We start from the raw sequence: 21783 nt of genomic DNA, 5'->3' as shown, positions 1-21783 counted from the left end.
ATGGCAACATATCCTTTAGCCTATTTTTGAAATGTATATAAGTATAGCCAGTTTCTTTCATTTCAGACAGATTCCAGTTCATCAGCATATCTCCTTTTATTAGGCTTTTCAACTTAAGGTATATCCATAATCACCAGTTCCCATATAGTGCCAAAAAGGAGTGATTTACATTTATTACTAAGTTGTTTGATTACTGCAAGATACACAGAACTGAGTATTGGTATTCTCACCCTCAGACTTTGCTTTGTTTAAGCAAAGGTTCTTTGCAGGCAACCACTTCAGCTTAAGTACAGAAAACCATAAGCTCACGAAATTCCGATTTTATCCAAGGAGGTTCGGTTCTTTGCTGAACTGTGCATGTATACTCAGTGTAGTAACACTGAAGGAACGCTCAAGCCTTTTGTAAACAGGCTGCTCAATGTTCGACGTTGAAACCTGCAACCTACAATTCTGACCAGCAAACAACATTCCTGCTGAACTGTGTTTCCACAGGAGCTACGTGAATCACACAAAACAAAGCACTGCTCACCTCATCAGACATCCCATTTTCTTAATCAAAAAATGTAAGTTGAGAACCCACACAAACTTGTTTTAATAAGCTTAATGCAGCAAGCTCGAGTTTAAGGCTGTTTTGACAAACTCACCTCAGAGATTTAAAAAAAGACACTCTTGCACATCATGTCATCATACTCTCACATCATACATGAGTGATTCTTCTATGCTATCCAAGTAACACACCTAACTACTCATATACCCTATGGGTCAATAAAAAAAAAAAAAAAAAAAAAAAAAAAAAAAAAAAAAAAAAAGAAGTGAAATAAACTACTGAAATATTCAGTGAAAAACACACTCTCCTGACTGAAAAAAGTCAGCTCCAGTACTTTGCTCCACACTATTAAATAAAAGCATACTACGTGAAGGAGATATAACCAAAAGCAGATACCAAGAAGGATACAAAGTCTCATATATTTTATCACTAAAAACTGTGTATCTATTCTAAGGAAAAAAAAAAGATAAAGGTTTTCTTAAACTAAACCTGATTTTTTGTGATGGCCAATGTTTAGATTCTGACAACCCATTAGCATTCACTACTTCACAGCTTTTTGTCAGAAGCTTCCTTTTAAACATAAATTTTCAGGTTTCCATTACTAGAGAAGCAATAACAACATTTGCTTTATCCAAAGGAAGCTACTGAGTTCTGTTTGCTGGGGTTTTGTAAGAACAGGCTAACAAATACCAGCAGTGCAAGGGACAAGCCAGGTTCTGTTGCAGCAAAGACAATAGAAATAATGCTGGCTTGTTCAGCCCACAGCTGAATCAGGCTGACCCAACTATACGTGGTCATACTCTCACACTTAGAGATATCCCTGAGGTTTCCCCCTTTCATCCCTGCATTTCTAAAATGTTGCTATAGTTCAGCTCTCAGATTATCTCCATTGCATTAAATATACAGTCAGATTGTCTCAGGTAAATAATATGCATGACGGGTGTTCACCAGAGTAACGAAATTTTAAATAGTACTCTTGTCAAAAGTGAGGTTAACACCTAATAGCTCTTTCTAATAGCCCTCCTGTTGCAGAGGGACCAGCTGGACTCAGCAGTGATGATGCCATCCACAGAGATCTTTTGAGAGGGGAAGATGACTGAAGAATGCACCAGACTAGAAGGGCTACATGCAATTTCAGCCACATGCAGGAGAGGCCAGTAACACCCTTCCTCTCTATCAGTTGCCCCTCACTGGCACTGAGACCAGGAAGAAAGGACCCAGGCAAGGCTGGCCTGCAACAGCAGACAGCATTCTACACAGCCTTCTAGGAGAAAGAAAAAAGCTCCTTCCATTCCAACTGAGAAACAACCTCCAGTGAGGTGTCTCACTATTAACTAGCTGGCTGAGGATTTTAAAGTGGTTTATATCTGCAATGCCACAATTAAGACAACTGGTCCAATTAAGGAGAAAGTGTATCTGATTAGAAGCATTCTCTAAAGTTGCACTGTCATTTACCAAAAGATACCCATCTTCTTTGGAGGAAAAACTCAAGACTAAAAGGAATATCAAATTGCAACTGAAACAATAAAACATCCTCCAGGTAATAATCAAATGCAAGACCAATGTACTCCAATAACTAGAGGACCATGGGAAGGAAAATGGACAAGAGGGACAAAAAAGACATTTCCAGAATCAGTTATTATCAGACATCCTGATTAGGCTTTATGAAACTCTCCTTTGATCATGATCTTCCGGCATTATATAGAAAACAAACAAAGAATTAGTTCAATCTCTTTTTTCTTGAAGGAATGCTAGTTAAGAGTATTGTTTACAGATTTTATTTATTTGACACAAAATGTTCCAGATACTATGTAATCAAGTATTCTCCCACTTCAGAGGTTAGAGAACTACATATATTATCTCTTACATCCTTTTAGGATGTTAATTTTCCAAACATGTTGAACAGTGAAGATGTTACCACACCCAAAAATAGATTATGAACAGATTTTTGGACTAACAAAATTATAAAGACCGAATAGGATGTTACTTTTTCAAGATCAGACATGGTGCAGATTTTTTAACATTACACAGAACTTATCAAAAATTCTAATCCTGCAGCGCAGATCACGTATTTTATTCCTAGGTTACAGATGAGTTTGAGCTTCATCTTTTTCTCTGGAGGTTACTTTTCTTTTTAGCATCTAGGGATTTTGTACACCAAATGAACATCAAAAGTCCAACCAAACTTAACATATCCTTTAGCTCTATTTATCATTTCTCTGCCTTGTAAGGTTTTTACTTTTAAAAAATATATTAATTTAATTCCCCTCTTTACTATGATGAACTGATGGAGAGAAAGTTTATGCTAGTGCTGCTTTGCTCACCTCTGAAAAGCTGGGTTTTTATTTGAGAGTAAGGATATTTTTGTCTTCTCATTCATTTTCTTTGCTCTGAAATTCAATTCCCTAATCAGTCTTTGTGAAGCAGCTTTGTTCTCAGCTCTTATCTGTGTCTTCCAAGACCATTACAACTGCATGGCAATTCATCGCCAAAATCCAGTGTACAGCATAATAAAGTCTTGAGCCACTAACTACTTCTCCCTGGACAGAAATTTAGCTTTGAATTGGCATGAGGAGGTGATAAGGCAAATATATTCTGTATCAGGCAGAATCTGGGCATCATCTTCATGTTCAACTACAGAAGAAATCATAGTAATATGGCCTGAAGGTGATAAATTAATTTTGGCTAGGTTCCTGTCTGGGAGGAAAGAACAATTTTCCTAATGAGATAAAGATGAAGGAAGACAAGGACCTTCAGGCAACTGGAATTTAGTCTGAGAGAAGCCCTAATAAATCAGGTTGTGCTTCTCTTTGTTTAAGGAAATACCTGTTAGGAGATCTGGGGCCTGTTTATTTTTCTCTGACAAACCTGATTTTCTTGGCAGTGCACAAACTCAGAATCATAAATTGAAATGAGAATCAAAGCAGGTGGCCAAGTTCAAGTTTCAATTTTTTTTTCATCTAAAGTAAGTAAACAATTCCCAGCTGATGGGACTCAATTTACACAGATCTCCAGCTACTTGGAAACTTGCAAATCCATATCCAAAGTATCCACACCCAGACGAGCAGATTTGCTTGGAAAACTTGCATTAGAAAAGCGAGAGAACACCAATATTCTCACAAACTTGCACATGAAGTACCAAGAGACCAGATGGGAGGGATCCAAAATCCCAAGGAAGTAGCAACAAGAGAAGATGCAGCCCCTTCACTCAGTTCTCTTCGTGTGGCACACATTCTATAGATTTTGAGCAAGCTCATGTTGCGAGCAGCAGATTTAGCATACGACCACTTCACTTTCCTGCAGCATTGCTGTCATTGCTGAGCAGCAGAGCAGGTCCTGCCCAAGTGGGTCACTCACTGAACACACAATGTTCCTGTACCACAGTCACATTACAAAAGCTACAGACTTCATCAGGCAGATTCTGCTTCACCAGTCTCTCACTTCAGCCTCTGAGAAAAGACAGAAATTATTGTCTCTGACCCTGCCTTTCAAGTAGAGTCGTTTGGGAGCTCTGGCTATCCTAACCTGACAGAGAGGCCATGTCCCAAGTCAGGCAGGCTCCTGTGAAGGCAGCAGCCCCAGCTCCACGCCCCTGCAAGCTGTGCATTGCTGCCCCTCTCTTATGCCATCCCAGGACATCATGTAGCCATTACCAACACCACAAAAAGACTGGGGCACTTGGGTAGGAGCAACAGAAAAGGCAGGATCATCCCTTCAGGGAGTTCCCACTTTGATCAGCACACAGTGAGCATGCAACCATCCCTTGAGAAACCGCCATGTTGCTCGTGCTACACAGCTTCCATGGTCATGGGCAGCAGCACAGTCTCAGCCTGCCTCTGCCTAATTGCTGACAGACTAATCACCGTCCCTCTTTCAGGACAAGAATGCCAAAACCTGGATTTGTCAGATTCTTAAATATCAATTTCAGGGTGTTTAGGAAAGGAAAGGTCATATTTAAATGCTAGGTTTAGAGTTACAATAGGCTAAGAAAGCAACCACCTCTATGAAAAGCCTGCTGTATTTGTGATCTAGACTGTGCACTACATATTTCAACACAGAAATTAATAAAAAGCTACAGCCAGCAATTAGATTATAAATTAAAATGTAATAAAACCTTTCAAGTTGCCTTGGATATTATAAAATTCTGTACTTGAAATACTCTTCATCTGAGGGATTATATCAGCCATTACCCTGGGACTCCCTGTACAACACAACAGCTTTTTCCGTGACTGTCCTCTGAGACACCAGCAAGCGTCTCTCTAAAGGAACAAAATAGAAAAGCTTCATTCTCTTTCTCCTCCCATTCCCTTCCTGTGCCACCAGACAGCCGTCATGCCCAAAGGGCAGCAGATCTTCTGACTTTGTCTTCAAGAGTGCAAATTTGCCTTCAATAATGTCACATAAAGATCTAGTACTTGAGAAATTTATGTATCTTTGAACACACACACTGTTGCTTCTGTGGTGATTCTTAATAATTCCAACAGGATGTGTATCTACCTCGGAGATTTATTCAAACCATGACAAGACTTAAGAATGCAGATAGCTGGGAATGAACAATATTTGAGGTCTGCCTCTATCCTAAGGTTCTAGGAATTATTTCTCTGAAATTTTTCATACAACCAGTTTGGACAAAAACAACACAGTTGGGCATTTACTCGCAACACAAATGTAGTGGGATCAAGAAGCTTCTCTAGAAAGGCCAGGAACATGGTACTTACCTTACTTTCAGTCACTGAAAAGTAAATGACACCAGCTTCAGTTTCTGAGACTGCAGTGACCTGCTGCAATGTTGTTCACTGCAACATTCATCTCATAGTAAAATGCTCCCAAAACCATATGACCACCACCAATTCCACATCATTCTGCTTTAGATGAATGCTGGTACAATGTCCACGTGGGCCACAGGAGATGGTGTGCATTTAAATCAATAGCTTCTAGACACAGCAATGCAAGCTCCTAGTACTTAAGAATTCACAGTATAGTGCAAATAGTAAAATATTCCATCTTGGAATGGATTTTTTTTAAATATTGTTTTTAGAAAAATCAACCGACTTCGCTAAATGTTGACATAGCATTTCAAGGTTTTTTTTTTAACTACTTCTTCCCTTAAAGTAAGTATGAACAAAAATTGGTATAATTTTCATTATTTTTGTTTCAACATATCACTGCTACTGTTATAAATAAAAGCCCTGGGTCCCCATAAGTAAGAAAACCAACTACACTTCAGACTGAAGCTCTTCTTTTTGCCAGGTGACCACACCCATATTTACAGCTGCCACCATTAACGCACATTTTTTACTGAAATCTGGATACATATGTTAAAGAAATGTATGGTGTGTCAGCCCTTCAATATAATTTCCTTCAAAAATCATGGTATAATTAATACCAAAAGATTATTTAAGTTAGGTTTACCAATAAATAAGTTTGCAGTTAGCAAGCAACATCAGTAAGTCTTACTGTCTGTGGCAATACAAGTAGGACTTACAAAAGCAGTTCTGAATTCTACCTTAACCAAGTAAAATGTTGACCTCAGTTCTGTACAAACAAAACAGAATATACATTTCTTGGAAGTTTTTCGTAACACCTTTTCTTTGTCATGCCACCTTTATCAGTGGCAGCAAGGGATTCTAGGCTGTTAATTGCATTCTACCCCACTAACTCTCATGAGCTTAACTGAAAGAATAGATCCAGACAGTTCTATGCTTTCTGTTCTGAATTCTGCTGCTGCAGGCTTTCAAATTTACTCACATTCTATAGTTTCAAAAATACAGAGAAAAGCACATGCCATATTTTCTGGATAATTTTTTTTTTTGCTTCTTTATTTGGTGGGACTTAAGCACATGCATAAAATGCTTTCCTGAATTGATGCCAATATGCTATAAAATGACAATAACTTATGTACCACTTCTTAACATAATGCTCTTTGTAAAGAAACTTGGAAAGTAAAAGTTACTTCTCAGAAATAACCTACAAAAATGTATAAAAATCACAATTGTCAAACATTTTCCAATTCAGCTTTAGTAAAAGAAAAACTCCAAAACAAGCCCTTTTATTACAAACTTCTAAGAAGGAATGTGCCTAATAGTTCAAATTAATGGCTTCTAAATGGAGGATCAATATCTCATTGTATTTTACACAAAGAGCTAAAACCCCATTGCTGTAACAATACAGAAAAAGAGAAAGCTTTACAGATCAGGTTACCTGTCTGATTCGATGTATTTAATAGACTATACATCTGGCTACAGCCATTTCAGAGTCTCAATCACAATCATGAAAAGTAGAGATTAAAAAAAAAGGCAGTTTATGACTTTTAGATATTTATTACCATTCCATCAACTCTGAAAATGTCTTTTAAAGGAGACATAACTAGTTGACAATTACAAAGCAGCATTTTGGTGTTGCTCTACATCGTGACACATTACTTAGATTAAATGATACGTATTATCTTACCTGATACATTCCAACTCCTATGTGTTTGGGCTCAATTTTCACTAGCTCAGCTAACGGGTCCTGGACGCGTCTAGCTATGGAAACTGAAAAACAGAATTAGAAAACAGCTATCACTTTTATCTGACAAACCTGAATCGTGTAATTGCTTTTGCTCAGGTGTTTTGGGTTTTTTTACATCTTCTATGCACTTAACTTTTTTTAACCTGGAAATAATCAATAATATAGCAGGATCCTTTGTCATTGTTAGATAAGGACATCACATGTACATCAATCAAACTTTTTATTTGAATAATTCCTGCAAAGACCTAAGAACATTTCAAACTGTAATCATGTTTAAAAAGTTTTTCTGAGCCACAGTTAATAAATAAAATTGTGTACACTATATTTTCTCCTTGTATCCATACTAAATGCATATGCAACATTTAACATTAAACTCTGTAAGAACCTTTAACCTGAAATCACAGATATGTAGAAACAAATAACCATTTTACAAATTAACAGAGTATCTGTTCACAGACTTATTTATCTAATACAGTATTCCCTAAGGTATGTATCAGATACTTACATATTTATCTAATTCAACCTGTTCTTGGACTTTACTAATCTAAGCTGCACACCAAAACACATCAATTTGCAATCTGTCACCCTTATAACTACATTTAGAAAACCAAAAGCAATTTCCAACATTTCTAATGCCATTAAGAGCATACAAGAATAACCTTTGGTCTTCTAAATCCAAATGTTGAATCAAGACTGCATTTTTGAAGGCTGTATTTACTGATAAATCATTTGCTTACAAAAATCTCAGAAGAAAAAGTTTATTTCCAAATGTCAAATCACAAACTTGGTCTGATTCTGCAGATATTGGGTTGCATTCAGTATTTGCAACTGTGTTCCCTCCCACATATATGAAACTAGAAGAGTTCTATCTCCCAATATTACATTTATAAACTTTTCTTTTCTCCTGAGTTAAAACAAAACATGTTAGCTGGTTTAGCAGCTCACAGAACATTCATTCTACGTAGCAAAGTAAACACCAATGAAGAACAAAAGTGTTTAGACATATTGCAAAAATCCTTCCAAATAAGAACCAAAAATCTTTTAAAAAAAAGCAAACAAACAAATAAAACCCTAAACCCCAAGAATCCCACAAGAAACAAAACCCAAAATAAAAAAAAACAACCAAGCAAAAACATCCCGACTCAAAAAAAGTTAAAAAAACCCCAAACAAACCCCTCCAAAAAATAAAGGAAAAGACAAACATAACAATGCCAGACCTTGTTGCCAAGGCTGGTTTTTTGTACCACACACACTTGTGGAAAAGTAAGAGAACAGGGACCAAAGAAAGCTGTGGGTCTTTAATAGCTATGTCCAGAATCAACCCCACAGGGCACTAGTCATTTCAAGAGTGTTTTACATTTTTAAGCAAATCAGGACAGGGTTAGAGGAAGAACAGACAGGAGTCAAGAGTAAATATATATATATATATATGCACAGTGGTTTGGTCAACATCACACACAGTGTTTAAACAGGAATACTGGAAGTATCTCCAGTGTTCACCAGCTGATTTCACACATACACACACGTGTATGAAAACATGAGCATGGTTATAATTCCCATATATATAAAATAATCTATAAGCCCCTTTACCGTATCACAGAAGTAATGTATTAATTTGCAGAAGTGTTTAGGTTGGACACACCTCTGGAGAACACAGGCTGCCTTGTCTAACACCCCTGCTGACAGAGGGGTGTTACAGCAGGTTGCCCCAGATCATGTCCAGGTCGGTGGAGACTTCACAACCTGTCTGGTCAATCCATTCCAGCGCTGGGCCACCCTGACAGTAGCTAAATGTTTTCTTGTGTCCAGATTGAATTTGCTCTGTTCCAGTCTGGGCCCATTGCCTCTTGTCCTAACAGTGGGCACTACTGAGAAGAGTCTGCTGCTCTCTTCTTCATTGCCTCCCATCAAGTACTTACACCCCTCTGTAAGATCCCCGAGTCTCCTCCAAGCTGAACATTTCCAGTTTTCTTCGTTTTTCCTTGTATGAAAGGTGCCCCAGTCCTTAATCATCCTTGCAGCCTAATTTAAACAGCAACCATCACTACTGTTAAAGGCTTCACAGCATTTCAGAAAAAGACTTCACTAAACATTTGTACTTGAAGCCAAAACAGCAGCCAGAGATATGCAGGCTCCTCAAGCCACAACTGCAAAGTTTATCAATTAAATGCTGCACTAGAGGCTTCACTTCTAAAGGTTTGCACTGCTAAATGCACAGTTAACGTGAAGTTCACTGCTCGGTCAGGCAAGACTTTTCATATCCTTTAATATCCATTTTAACATGCTGACAAAGGCAGTTTGCTAGCTAGGCTCAGAAAGCACTGTGCTGGTGACATCTGATATGCCAGCTTCTCTGATAGAGAAGTTCTGAATTCAAAGACAATCACGTATGCCTTCTTGTCAAAAAAATACCCCACAAAGGGGTAATCAGTGTAAGTACACCAGTTATCACTTACACAAGTATAGCTCACTGCAGAAATGCTTTCCTGTAACAATAATTCATATTAATTACTTTGAAATACTAGTCACCCACCACCTAACAAACAAAAGTGAAACAAAACACCAGTGAAAGTAGTATTGATCCAAACCAAAAAACACTTACAACGATGTATTTCTTCTGAATGCACTGATGCCTATGCATAGAGACTACATTTGTCCTTCAGCAAATCTCCTTAAACTCAGCTTCTTTAATACCTATACAGTGTTTTAGAGAATTTTCTTTTAGTTCTACCTAATAGCAAAACACATTTCAAAAGTTATAGTTTAGATAAGCTGAGAGCAAATACCTCTCACTGTCCACATCTCCTTTCATTACGTCTTTTAAAAACAGACAACTACATGGATAGGTTGATACAGGAATTTTCCAAGCACAACCTTCCCTTGGGAACCTTCAATTAAAAAGTAAAATTTTAAAATTTTAAAAGATGACTCTCTTTGTCATATTAACTTGGTTGACAATGCTGTCATATCTGTAGGAGGCTTCCAGTGGAGGCGTAGGACCTGATCCAGCAAAGCACTTCAGCACAGATGCATGTCGGAATTCCCACCGGAACCAGCAAAACTATTCACACGCATAAAGTTACACAGACATTTAAGTGCTTTCCTGGATCAGGCCTAATAGTTACAATATCGAAGCAGGAAGATCAGCTAACAGTCAGTTACAGATTAAGGGATGCAGCTCCTACAGTCAATAGCAGCAGGATAGCTGACCTGCCTAATTCCCACTAAAGCCGCAATTTCACTCCAGAACTTTTCCAATTAATAAATAAAAGAGAGCACAGTAGGGAAAATGTAAGAGTTGTCCACATTCTTGGTAGGCAGGAACTCAGTCAAGATTAGCATCTACAGCCTCTTGTACAAGCAAACCCATTTATTTTTTGCTGGAGTACTTGCACACTGCAATAGATGGATCTTTTTTGGGGGCAAAGAGGCTCCACCCTGGCCAGTTGATCCAAGTGGCTGGACTCTCACAACACAAGCAGAGTATTACTGAAATCATGAGGGCTCTGCAGAAGTGCAAGGCCTACTACCAGGGAGCAGAGACAGTAAAACCTGATGGTCTGGCATTTTCTTCTTCAAAATTAAATCAAGACTATAAAATTTGTTTTTCATTTTCAACTATTTTACATTGGGTACATTTCAGAAATCATGCATTTTTTGAAGACTAACAATGAAACAGGTAATGCATTCTTACTTCCATAGATATTGGGGTATTCATTTTTGCCCAAATAAAATCAGAATAAATTATATTACAGCATGAAGGGCAAAACCAGAAAATCATATTTCTCAAAAGTTACCAGCATAGCCAAACATGAAATGTTTGAGAGATGCCTTTATTAAAATATGCTAGTCTAAGTAAAACATGAAAAAAAACCCCTAATCAATATTAAACAGGGTATTAAGATGGAATGACCCTCTATTAGAAAATTATTACAAGATTTGCACACTCAATAAATGCAAAGCTTGGAGTTGTGAATTAAGATGAAAGTATTATTGTAACACTTGGAAAGGCAGTAACATACTGTGCTGCCTTTCAAAAAATTCATGTAAAATGTTAACACTTGGAGGGACAGAATGGTCTAAGGTGGCCCTCTGACTTCAATGTAGATGTACTTCACATCCAAGTTCAATGAGAAATAAAGATGATTACAGCAAGCATATTTACTGTAATCCTGCCTTGTCTTTAGATAGGACATATTCTGCCATTTCCTTAACAAAGCAGTTTAACTGCTTGGTAGTCTCAATTCACTCCATACTTTGGTTATTTGACAAGACAATCACATAATGTTGTTTCTCTAGCTCTTTCTACAGCAAGCTGTAGTGTTTTTCACACAGATCAGAAAGGAGAGTTTTCACTCAGGAATACTGATAATAGTTTTCAGGCTAAATTTTTTCAGACTAAAGATGGAAAAAACTTTCCACACTCAACAGTGAAGGGCCAAAACAACACAGCAGCCTTACTCCTTCTCTACAGTATCTATACAATGGCCATGTCAGCTCAGCTGCCAGCCTTAAAAAAAACCAGAATTAGTGCTACCTTCTTTGGCTACCTGCCTCACTTCAGTAATGGAACAGGTCTAAAGCAATCACTGAGACCCAAATCCAACATGCAGAGTATTTAGGGTGCAAGGGCAGCTGGAAACCTTGTCAACTAGATGAAGTTTATTATGGTTTCAAGTATTGTGCCCACTTTGGTGGCAGGCTGTCAACTTCTGCGTACAGACGATTGCAAATTGAAATGTTCTCCTTTTGCATTGCTTTATGTAAGAGCCACACCATAAAGCAAGACCTTAATGGCTTAGATAAGGAAAGAGTGAAAATGAGGAATGCTTATGGATAGAAGAACAAAGAAATTTCAATTTCTTTCAGTTACAGTGGCATTCAAATGTTGCTTACCACTGAAAGCAGAAAAACACTTTGGGCCAAAAGTCCAGGATGATGGCATTCCTCCTTTTAAAAACATCTTCACATATGGATAAAAATGTGTCCCAGTCAATAACTGTGACACAATAGCTACCCCCATGAGTGGGAGCATTTGTTTTGTGCTTTGAAAAAATGTGAAGCTTCCAGATGTAAAGGCAGCAGATAGCTTTACAAATGCTTTACAGATAAATATATGGCAACCACAAGCTACTAAGCTATGATTAGTTCAATTTTGTCAAAAATGAGAACATTCTGTACCTTTGTTACAAAACCTCAGTATTTCGTTCTTGCTGAGACATGTTACTATAACATCCAAGTTACTCATCCACCCTCGTATTTTAAATTAACCTTCACACCTTAAAAGTCTGGGTTGAAACCACAATGTCACTGAAATAAAAAAATAATATATTAAAGTAATCAGGGACTAAGTCACAAATGCATATGTAATTACTGTCAATATATCATACCAGAGTAGATATGGAAACATTACAACTTTTTAAATCCTTTTATAAAGCCTATTATTGTGTTCAAGATCAATTACTCTCCATAAGTATCTGCAATAATGTTTACTCAGTGATCGATTGTTCAGGTTTCCTGAGTCCTGGAAGCTTTCTATCCTGTTGACCTGAATTTCACCCTCCTTGCAAAGGATACAGTGAAACGTACAGTAGTCTTTTCATTAAGCATTCTTTCTCAGTAGGTCAGGATTTGTGACACAGTTTTGAATCCTCATATATCTTCTTGGTGGGTTTAAAGTATGCAATTTATTTTAAGCAACTGTTCAACAGCTGCATTTCATCCAAAGCTCTTCTGTAGCAAGTGAGCAGGTTTTTGTTTTAAAAAGGTTACATTTTAGTTTACTTTTAACTCCATAAAACTGATAATCTGTTATTTGCCTAAGATTAATGAAATAATGAATGACAATATTCTACTTATTTATTACAAAAAAATAATCTTTAAAAGAGATGGGCTGAATACAACAAGAAAGTTAGATATACATTTAAAGAAAAAATCTCAACAAGTGAATATTACAATTCAGCTTTTTCAAGTCAGTATTTTTTCTTAGAGACACTCTCAAAAACACTTTTCTCAAGCATTAGTAATTTCTATATCACAGAATAGTATCCATTTTTATCCAAGATGAGATAGGGGACATATAATCATTTAATGAAAGCCTGATGTGATTTTTCTGTCAAACAAATGAGTTACTCTCACAATATTGGTATAAACTCAGAAAAAAACTTTCCCTATCTGTTCAGCATAAAAGGTAGATATCATCAATATCCTTTTCCCATTCATACTGCTGATCCTAAACGCATCACTATGCCATTGATTACTGTTACTACTTAAAGTAAAAAATTAGTCGAAGTTCTAACCTTACAAGAGCTAGTCAACTGTATCTTAGAAGAATTAGTCATTTGTGTCAACAACAAATATTAACCTTTTGTAAGTGACCAGAATGTTCTTTCCTATGCCTGTAATAAGAAAATCAGCTCTGGCAAGTAACACATCAAATCCCAGCATTAAGAGGAAACCAAAACTCCTTGAATTGAAGAGCATCCTGGTACTGGTCATGCCTCTAGCTCCACGCTTCAAGGAAGTAACAAAGCCTTCAAAAGGAAACACACAGACACAGCACCTGCACAGAATTACACCTGAAGGGGGGGAAGTGAATGCTTCTCATAGCTCTTTTATGCAAGGGGAAGCAGCTTGACCAGAGCATGTAAAGCTTGCAGGTAGCAGATGATCAAATTCCTCTAGTCCCATCCACTCTTGAGCTCTACAGCTTCAGAGGAAATACAGTGCCAGTAGGCAGGATGTTAATGATTATACAGATTAGAAAACATTAGATTCTTGTCTAGAACAACAAGAAAACTACAAGAAGACTACAAACATCTCTAACATCTGTTATATCAGGATTGTGCTAGCGGTTTGGGGCAATTCAAGCCCATTTTTCTATTTCTCAATATCCTGGTGCAGGCACATGTTCATGCCCAACTGGGAGAGGCTCAGTCATTTCCAAACTATCTGCAGTTAGGTTTTTGGTTTCCTACAGAACCCACAGATTCCCTATAATTTCTGTTTAAACTGTAGAGCCTAGCCCACACGTTGAGATAAGCTTCTGCTCATAAGTAGGAACTGGGTCCTATGGGGAGACAAGTAACAAGATTCTCTTGCTCCTATTACTAATTATTATTATTATTAATTAATAATTAAATATTGCTATTATTATTGTTTTAGTTTATTAATATTACTATCATTAACATTTTCTATCCTTAACATCTTACTGCTGTTCACCACCTTTTTGCTTCTAACCACTGAATGTTCGTCATCACAGTGCAGTTCTCTGTTCTCCATCCTTCCAAAATTAAACTCATTTTTAAATGCTACAGAATACAACAGATGGAAGATGAAATATGATTGATAAGATGAAATACGATGCTCTAATTGCACACAACCCAACTAAACATTACGCTGACAAAACGTTTTAATGCATAAGAATTCAGTGCTTACTTTCTCTTCTGAAAGGTTGTGGAACTTTCACCAATTCTCTCCAACTAGCTGTAGAAGAAAGCTTCCACTTCGACAGCAGTGTGAATGGTTTAACCGTAGGACTAAATAAAACAATAAAGTTTTTGAAAAATGACCTTCTCTCCTGAGTAGCCAAAGGGGAGCAGTGCTCTTTCAAGATGATGAAGAAATTAGCTCAAGTAGACATCCAGGCACTATGTCCCACACATCTAATCATCAAATTGTTTTACTTTCCTTAAGATAAAGTCAAAAGAAATTACATTTTTTCCAATCTCTACCTTCTACTTGCTGGCCAGTATGACAGCTCTGAACTCTATGTCTCTAACAGGACCTCAGGGAATGAAACCCTGTAGCATAACAGTCTGAAAGTCCTAACAAGCCCTCAAAGCCTACAAGGCTTTCTTTTGCAAGGAAAAGTGCAAGTGGTGTGCTGAACTTTGAGCATACAATAATGCAACGTGTTCTGCCCTGTGGAGAGGAGACAAGCAGATGGGATTTGACAATGCTAAGGCAAGCTGTGCTGTGTGACCTTTGGCTCTCTCAGATTCTTCTTTATCCTCAGAAAACATCCCTTAGAAACAACACAGTTTCCTTACTGGATCATACCTGTGCATGCAGCACCACACATGCTCGCCCTGTTAGTTTTCCAAATCTTAAAACAGAGTCACTCTAGGGAATATTTTATCTACCTTTGTTGCTTTCCTAGCTGGGTGACACAACTATGTAGCCTTGACAGAGCCCTAGTTATTCACATCCAAGAGGAAAATGTGCATTCTTGAGCTCCTTTCTTGGAGCTGTTGCATTGGACAAGCCCAGGTATGTTGCTCTTCTTTCAGCATCTGAACACAGAATTGCAAACTAAAAACCAAGTGTGTATGATTGCATAAGGTATGAAAATAAAACAGAGAGCGCTTAGCATGAGATCTCTTCTAACAAGTGGTTACACAAACATGGTGTCTGTAAAACAGCCCCTTTCTTCCCCCTTTTATTTTGTTTACGTAGTGAAAGAAAGAAAAAATTGCTTATTTGTTGGAGCAGTCATCTCAAAAGGAAAGGTAATTCATCAATTTAATGAAATGAAGACATTTGTCATTTATATAACTGAGTGTACATTGAAACCAGAGTAAAATCCTGGCATGACTACTTCCTCATCTCAATTCCCTTCCATCAGGCCACTGTTTCACTAGAATGCATCAGTTTCCTCTGATTCTTAGTTATTAAGCAACATTCATTTCATTATGGTATCGAAGAGGTAGAGAGGCAGCAGAAGAAAAAAATTCTACTGTGACCACAAGTCAAACAATTGGTACTTATTCTAAGGACATGTAAAGCTTGCTGGTAGTATATGATCAAACTTCTAAGGACAACAAAACCTCCACTAGCTGACCATATCTTAAGAACTTTCCAGGCATCCAGAAAGTACATAAATTCCACTTTTCTGTGTGACAATCCTTCAACATGAGCTATATGCGCTTACACTTCCTATATACTTCACCTGTTCCTTACAGTCTTCCCACTTTGTCTAGCCAAACTTGCCCAAGCCAACAAGCATTTGCAACAAGGAAGTGGAGAAGTGGAGAAGCACTGAGAGAAAAAACTAGAAAGCCTGGAAGTGTGTATGTGTTGACACCTATGCTGACATCCTGCATTTCTTATCCCATAAAACTTATATTTATTAGGAATACAGGCTCTGCACAACAAAACAAAACCTCAGGCAAAACTATATAGGAAAGGATGGAAGTAAAGCAAAGAAGATACCAATCTTTGGAAAATCACTGAATTCCAGGGTTCACAGGGCCCAGTGACAGCAACCAAACCCAGGCTGGCACTGATTGTCACAAAGCTCATCTGTCTGAGGGAGGAATGCCTGTCACCACTGAGTTTAAGGTTTTTTCTTCTACAAAGAATACCACACCAAGACAGTCATCTCATGTGCTCTGGCAATGAAAGGTAACTAACGGCAAGTGAATTACTGTTAAACTTGCAAGGCAAAGTACCATGCCCAGTAAACTGTTACTTACAACTGCTTCTAAGGGAAAATCGCATCCAAGCTTTGCATTGAAAAAAGGCAAAGGTAAATCTCAATCACAGAGAGCCAGAGCAATCCAGGAGATTTTACAGGCAAGTTCAAGTGCAGAACTCTTACTGGAAGCTGTCATGAATAAAAACTAACCGAAGGTTAAACATGAAGTGGTGTAGTGATGCTAGGTCAGAAAATAAATAAAATAAAATTAAAAAAAAAAAAAAAAAAAAAAAAGGAAAACCCCCAACAAATGAACGGAACAACCAAAAAAAAAGAATTGGACAGCTCTTTTTTTTTTTTTAAAAAGTAGTTAAATGTTTCAAGAGGGTGGCCAGAGGACACATGCCAGGACAGAAATAGAACTGCAGTCATCCACCCAGACTCACAGCTCCCTCATTACCAATACCTCATTACAACCTCAGAGCTGGCAGTCACAGAGCCTTGGTAGAGCACATATTAATAAACTTCACAAAGGTGATCAACATTTCCAGCTTGCAAAGTACTCTTTTAATGGTGTCCATTCGTCCCTACAAAACCTCCCACCCCAAATCTTAAGTGTGTCCTTAGGCACAGCTTTTGAGAAGGAGAATTCACAGAAGCCTTGCACTCCATTCTCTGTCAGACTGCAATCCTATCACAGGTTCATCCAAAACCCCCCATTACTGAACTCCAGTGGCTTGCTCTCTAGGCAGAACTCTCCTAATCTGCTGCAGCTGAACTTCCTCAGCCTATCAAGTAGGAAATCCTTTTATTGCTCTGGCCTATAAGCTTCTTATCTCCTAATTCTGTGAGGCTGAGAAATAGCTGTTCTGCTCATTAATCCTACAATGACTGTCAGAAGGGGATATATACCTTCTCACTCTACTCAAACACAAGTAACTAGGTTTCATCAAGTTCTTTACTATGTACTTAGCTGAGCCCCAGACCACAAGATTTTCTAGGAACTGGAGTAGCAGAACAGCAGCTCCTGCACTTTCATAAAATATTCAGGACAATTCTAAAGTTGGAGCGACCCTATTTCCTTCTCTGTACTGTAGACAACAGCAAACTCTTTAAGAAAAGGTTTTTTTGGTTTTTTTTTTCTTCCAAGCAAGTGCAATTTTGGCTCAAAGTGCTGTATGGATGACTATAAAGACTTTCCTCTATAGTTTGTATATACACCATTGGTTTAAAAAGAGATCTTTCTCAATCATTTATTACAAACTCATGTCATCCATGACCTTCAAAGACAGCTCAAAGGGAAAAAAAAAAAAATCCAGCTGAGTCCTTGGATTAACTAATACCTTTAATTAGCACCCCCAAGAAATGCTGAAGGTTGCTGGTCTTCCCCCTACACAGAACACTCAGCCAAGGAGAAATTAAGCTAATTTTTCTATCAGGATTGATATCTTCTATTTCGCTGTATAAAGCAAAAACTGACTACAAACGGTTGCTAAACACCGCTGCAAATATTACAGAGATCATATCACAAGATGAGAAAGTATTCTCACATGTATTATTTAATATTTTATATTTAGGTACCCAGTGCACAAACATAGGCCTATCTGTGTAATTCAAAAAGCCTTCTATAAAGTTTTGTTGAGAAAAATGTTAAAGTGGCAAACAGCGTTAAGATCACAGATATCTTACATCAGTTGTACCTTTTATTTTAACTATAAATGTCACACTTCATCATGCAGCTGTCAGCTTCCTTTAATGTACTAAATGCTATCATGTAAGCACAGAATCTGACATGATGTAACACAACAATTAAAATACAAAGCAAGTCAGTTTTGACACAATGTCACTTTTCTGTTTGCTGCAAATTAAAGGAAAATTGAAACTACACAAGTAAGCTAGTCAAGAAAGAAGTCTGCAAAAACCTCAAACATCAGTTAATGTTTCCCTCTAATGTTATGTCCCATTTTTACATTCAACTTTACGAAGACATCCACAGCTTTAGCACAGCTAATTACAAATTGACACCAGAAGATGTAATGAAGAAAGCCTAAGACTTCTAGAATACCCTGATTGTAACATAGTTCTAGCTGTCAGTTTCGTAATAGCCAACATGCATGAAACTAGGCAATTATTTTTCAATTTCTATCCTACTCTTTTTCAATTTCTATCCACTCTGTGGTACTGCTGTGGCATGTTAAAATTGCTGATGCTTTTAAAACCAGATGCAACAGCACTTAAATTAAGCCCGAAGAAAATCCTAGTAATAATGGAGCAATTATGAACTCTAGGTAATTAATACTGCAATTGATTGTCTACTAAAAATTGGATTTTAATTTACTGTATTTGATGCACAACACTAAATAAAAGTGTCTGAAATGTTGAAAAATTAGTTTTGGAGAAAATGAAAAACCTGGACATCTGGAAAGGCATAATGTTAATAATTAGATTTCCTCCTTTTCAGTGTTTTTTGTTCATTTACAACAACTTTAAACTATATTTAATACATCTGCACCATAAAAAACTTTGGCCCAAGGGAAAGCTAGTGCTATCTGTCACAAATACAGAAATGTCACATGCCTAATATTTGCTGTGGCCATACCATGACACATTTAAAACCTTTGTGGCCCAGGGAAGAAATAATCACCACGGAGTCTGTTCATGGGCAGGGAAAAGAGTTTCAAGCAAAAAGAAGCTGGAAACCTCTCCTGCAAATGGAGGGGCTGATATAGACATTCCAAGAATATTCCTATAAAAACATTCACTTGAAACATCGAATTAACACTTTCCCCTTTGTGGAAATAAGAGGAAAGGGAAACATGGGGAATTCTATAAAGTTTTACCCCTGAATACCACGTCAGAATTCTTTTCTGCTGATCTATACCTTCCAAAGGATTTCCAGGCCAGTAACCTGCTAGAAAAACATTAAATTTAAGAACATTATAATTTTGACTGGAAAAGTGTTATATATGAGTGCTGCTGCATTTTCCAATATGCTGTATTTGATTGAGTATGACAGCAAACTGCAGAAAAACTAAGAACAAAAAAACCCCTGAGGCAGATAAAAACAAATACAGTAAGATACACAATTAAAAATACATAAGTGAAGTAATACAAAAATAACCTCAAAGCTCCCTTACAGTTGTCTCCGAATAAAACAAATCCACGAGTAGAACTTGGACATGGACAGAGCTGGTAGGAATTTGATCTTTAAAGACTACTCTGAAAATTATCAAACCCAAACACTGAAAATTATAATAGTGGCAACACTTGCACATTTCTAATTGCTGTGTTATACCTCAGTGACATTTATGCTGAAGTAGATAACTTTTTAAAAACAAAACCTAAATGGTATTTCTTGAGAACTCTATTCAGCTACATGAAGACCCCAGTGAACACAACAAATACACACCTTTAAATGATCTGTTCTAGTTTTACATTGTTTTTCTAGCCCTTGAATGGTTTATTACTAGAGATATTTATGCACACAGAGGAGAAGAGGGAAGGTCAAGCCCCTGTGGGCATGGACATGATACAACTGTGGAAGTTTATGCAATTCATTGGTTATATTTATCGCCGTAAATTCTCCTGTACCAGCCTGTTGAAAGGCTACATCCACAAGGATCTTTACATTACAGGAGTTAGTAGAAGATGATCTCACTCAATTGCATGCCTAGGACTTCAAAGGTGAAATGACAAAAGAATTAAAGTTTAGAAACAAAATATCCAAACCTTTTGTCTACTTTTGACTATTATTTTATTTAATAATACAAACAAAACAGTCTGAGAACTGAGACTTGAGTTCCATGTTGAAATGTGATAAAATTAAATACTCTTCATACCTGCACTTCTTAGGTTAGGGTCCAGGTCTGGCATTTCCTTGCATGCTTCTGGACTGACACTGTAGATTGATGCTCCTGCTTCACTGACAATGCTGAAAAATAAAATGGCAAATTGTAAAACAGCACACAACTGAACAACACAAGTGAAAGACTTTGGAAGTGACTTAAGTGAATATTCAGATTTTATTTAAAGCCTCATGTTTTGAATAAACCAAATACTTACAAAAGTAAGACAGTACAAAGAAAAATATCTCCATTTAAGCCAAAACACCCCTCCCTGACCTGCAACATTCATTCTTTATCAATTCTGGCCTTAATATAAATACACACTGCACATGATATCAGTCCCTGTCTCAATGCTTACAAGAGGAGAGAAAATGAATACAAGAAACAAGTGTTACCAGAAGTAAATAGGCAAACCAGCTTCCATAAACAAAACAAAACGTACCTGACGATTTCATTAAAAACACCTACGTTCTAAAGTCTAACATTCAACTATTACATGAATCCAAGCCATGAGCGTGCACACACATTGTGAAAAGCCAGCTGCCCTAAAACACTCAAAAAGCCCCAACTTGACACATACTGAGCCACAGAGCTGCAGCTCCCTTCTCAGCAGCATTCAATACCGTCTTCTCCCAGCTCTCACTGCCATCCTCAAAGAAAAACAGACTGCCTGTCTTCAGGAACTTAAACTACAGTTCATGTATCTACCATACACCTCAAACTCATTCAGTAATGATGATAAACTCAGCAATTCAAATCAAACACATAATTAAAAACCCCTCAAGTGCTCTAGCTCCACTCAAGAGAAAACTGCAATCAAGTATTCGCAGCGTAAGTTTATTTTCAGCTGTGAAATTCTGACACCACTGAATCAACAGTATATTTCTTCAAATAACTTCAACAGAACTGGAATTTCAGGTTGATAATTATGGCATCATACAGCTACTGCACTGGAGGTTAATACTATCAGTTTCAGAACTATTTTTACTTTAACTATTCCACTTTCAGAATAACCTAATCTTTGCCATAAGGAGAGAAACCACAGTCCTTAAGAAACAGACCTTTCAGCAAAAAAACCATAACTTTGCTTTATACTGTTTTAAAATTGGACTATAAATTTTCCTTTTAAGAACATTTACTAGGTCAAACTTTTAAATAAAGAAACTGATACTTAGAAACTCCTCCCTTTAGAAAAAGCTGGAGAACAGCTCAGAGGTAAAATATATTCCCATTCAATGGTCCAGTAAACAGTGTAAAATGCAAATACATAAGGTAAAGAATTTCTTTACAGATTCCCCTCTTCCCCAATTAAAACTGGAATTTGGTGGAGTGCTCTACACACAAGTCCGATTTTATAGTTACGCAAAACTCTAAAGAACATTTCAATAGTACAGACAGACTGAATCTTTCAATAAGTACAGAGAATAAAATCCTGCTCTCTTCAGAATTAGTGTAACTCCAGA

The 21783-nt window shown here is 37.2% G+C and overlaps 1 protein-coding gene across 4 annotated transcripts in view; it reads right to left on the bottom strand.

Annotated features, from left to right (window-relative positions):
* Positions 1-21783, bottom strand: part of SRBD1 (S1 RNA binding domain 1) — a 126521-nt gene that overhangs the window by 42574 nt on the left and 62164 nt on the right. For all 4 annotated transcript variants that reach the window (XM_048298999.1, XM_048299001.1, XM_048299000.1 and 1 more), the window contains 2 exons: positions 20315-20406; positions 6998-7080 (listed from right to left, as the gene is read on the bottom strand). In XM_048298999.1, the coding sequence (XP_048154956.1) occupies positions 6998-7080; positions 20315-20406 (175 nt within the window). The remainder of the gene's footprint in view (positions 1-6997; positions 7081-20314; positions 20407-21783) is intronic.

This window comes from Corvus hawaiiensis, chromosome 3 (genome assembly GCF_020740725.1).
Source record: "Corvus hawaiiensis isolate bCorHaw1 chromosome 3, bCorHaw1.pri.cur, whole genome shotgun sequence".
NCBI classification, from domain to species: domain Eukaryota; kingdom Metazoa; phylum Chordata; class Aves; order Passeriformes; family Corvidae; genus Corvus; species Corvus hawaiiensis.
Note: the sequence above shows the minus strand (reverse complement) of the source record. Positions and strands in the feature narration are given on the sequence as shown.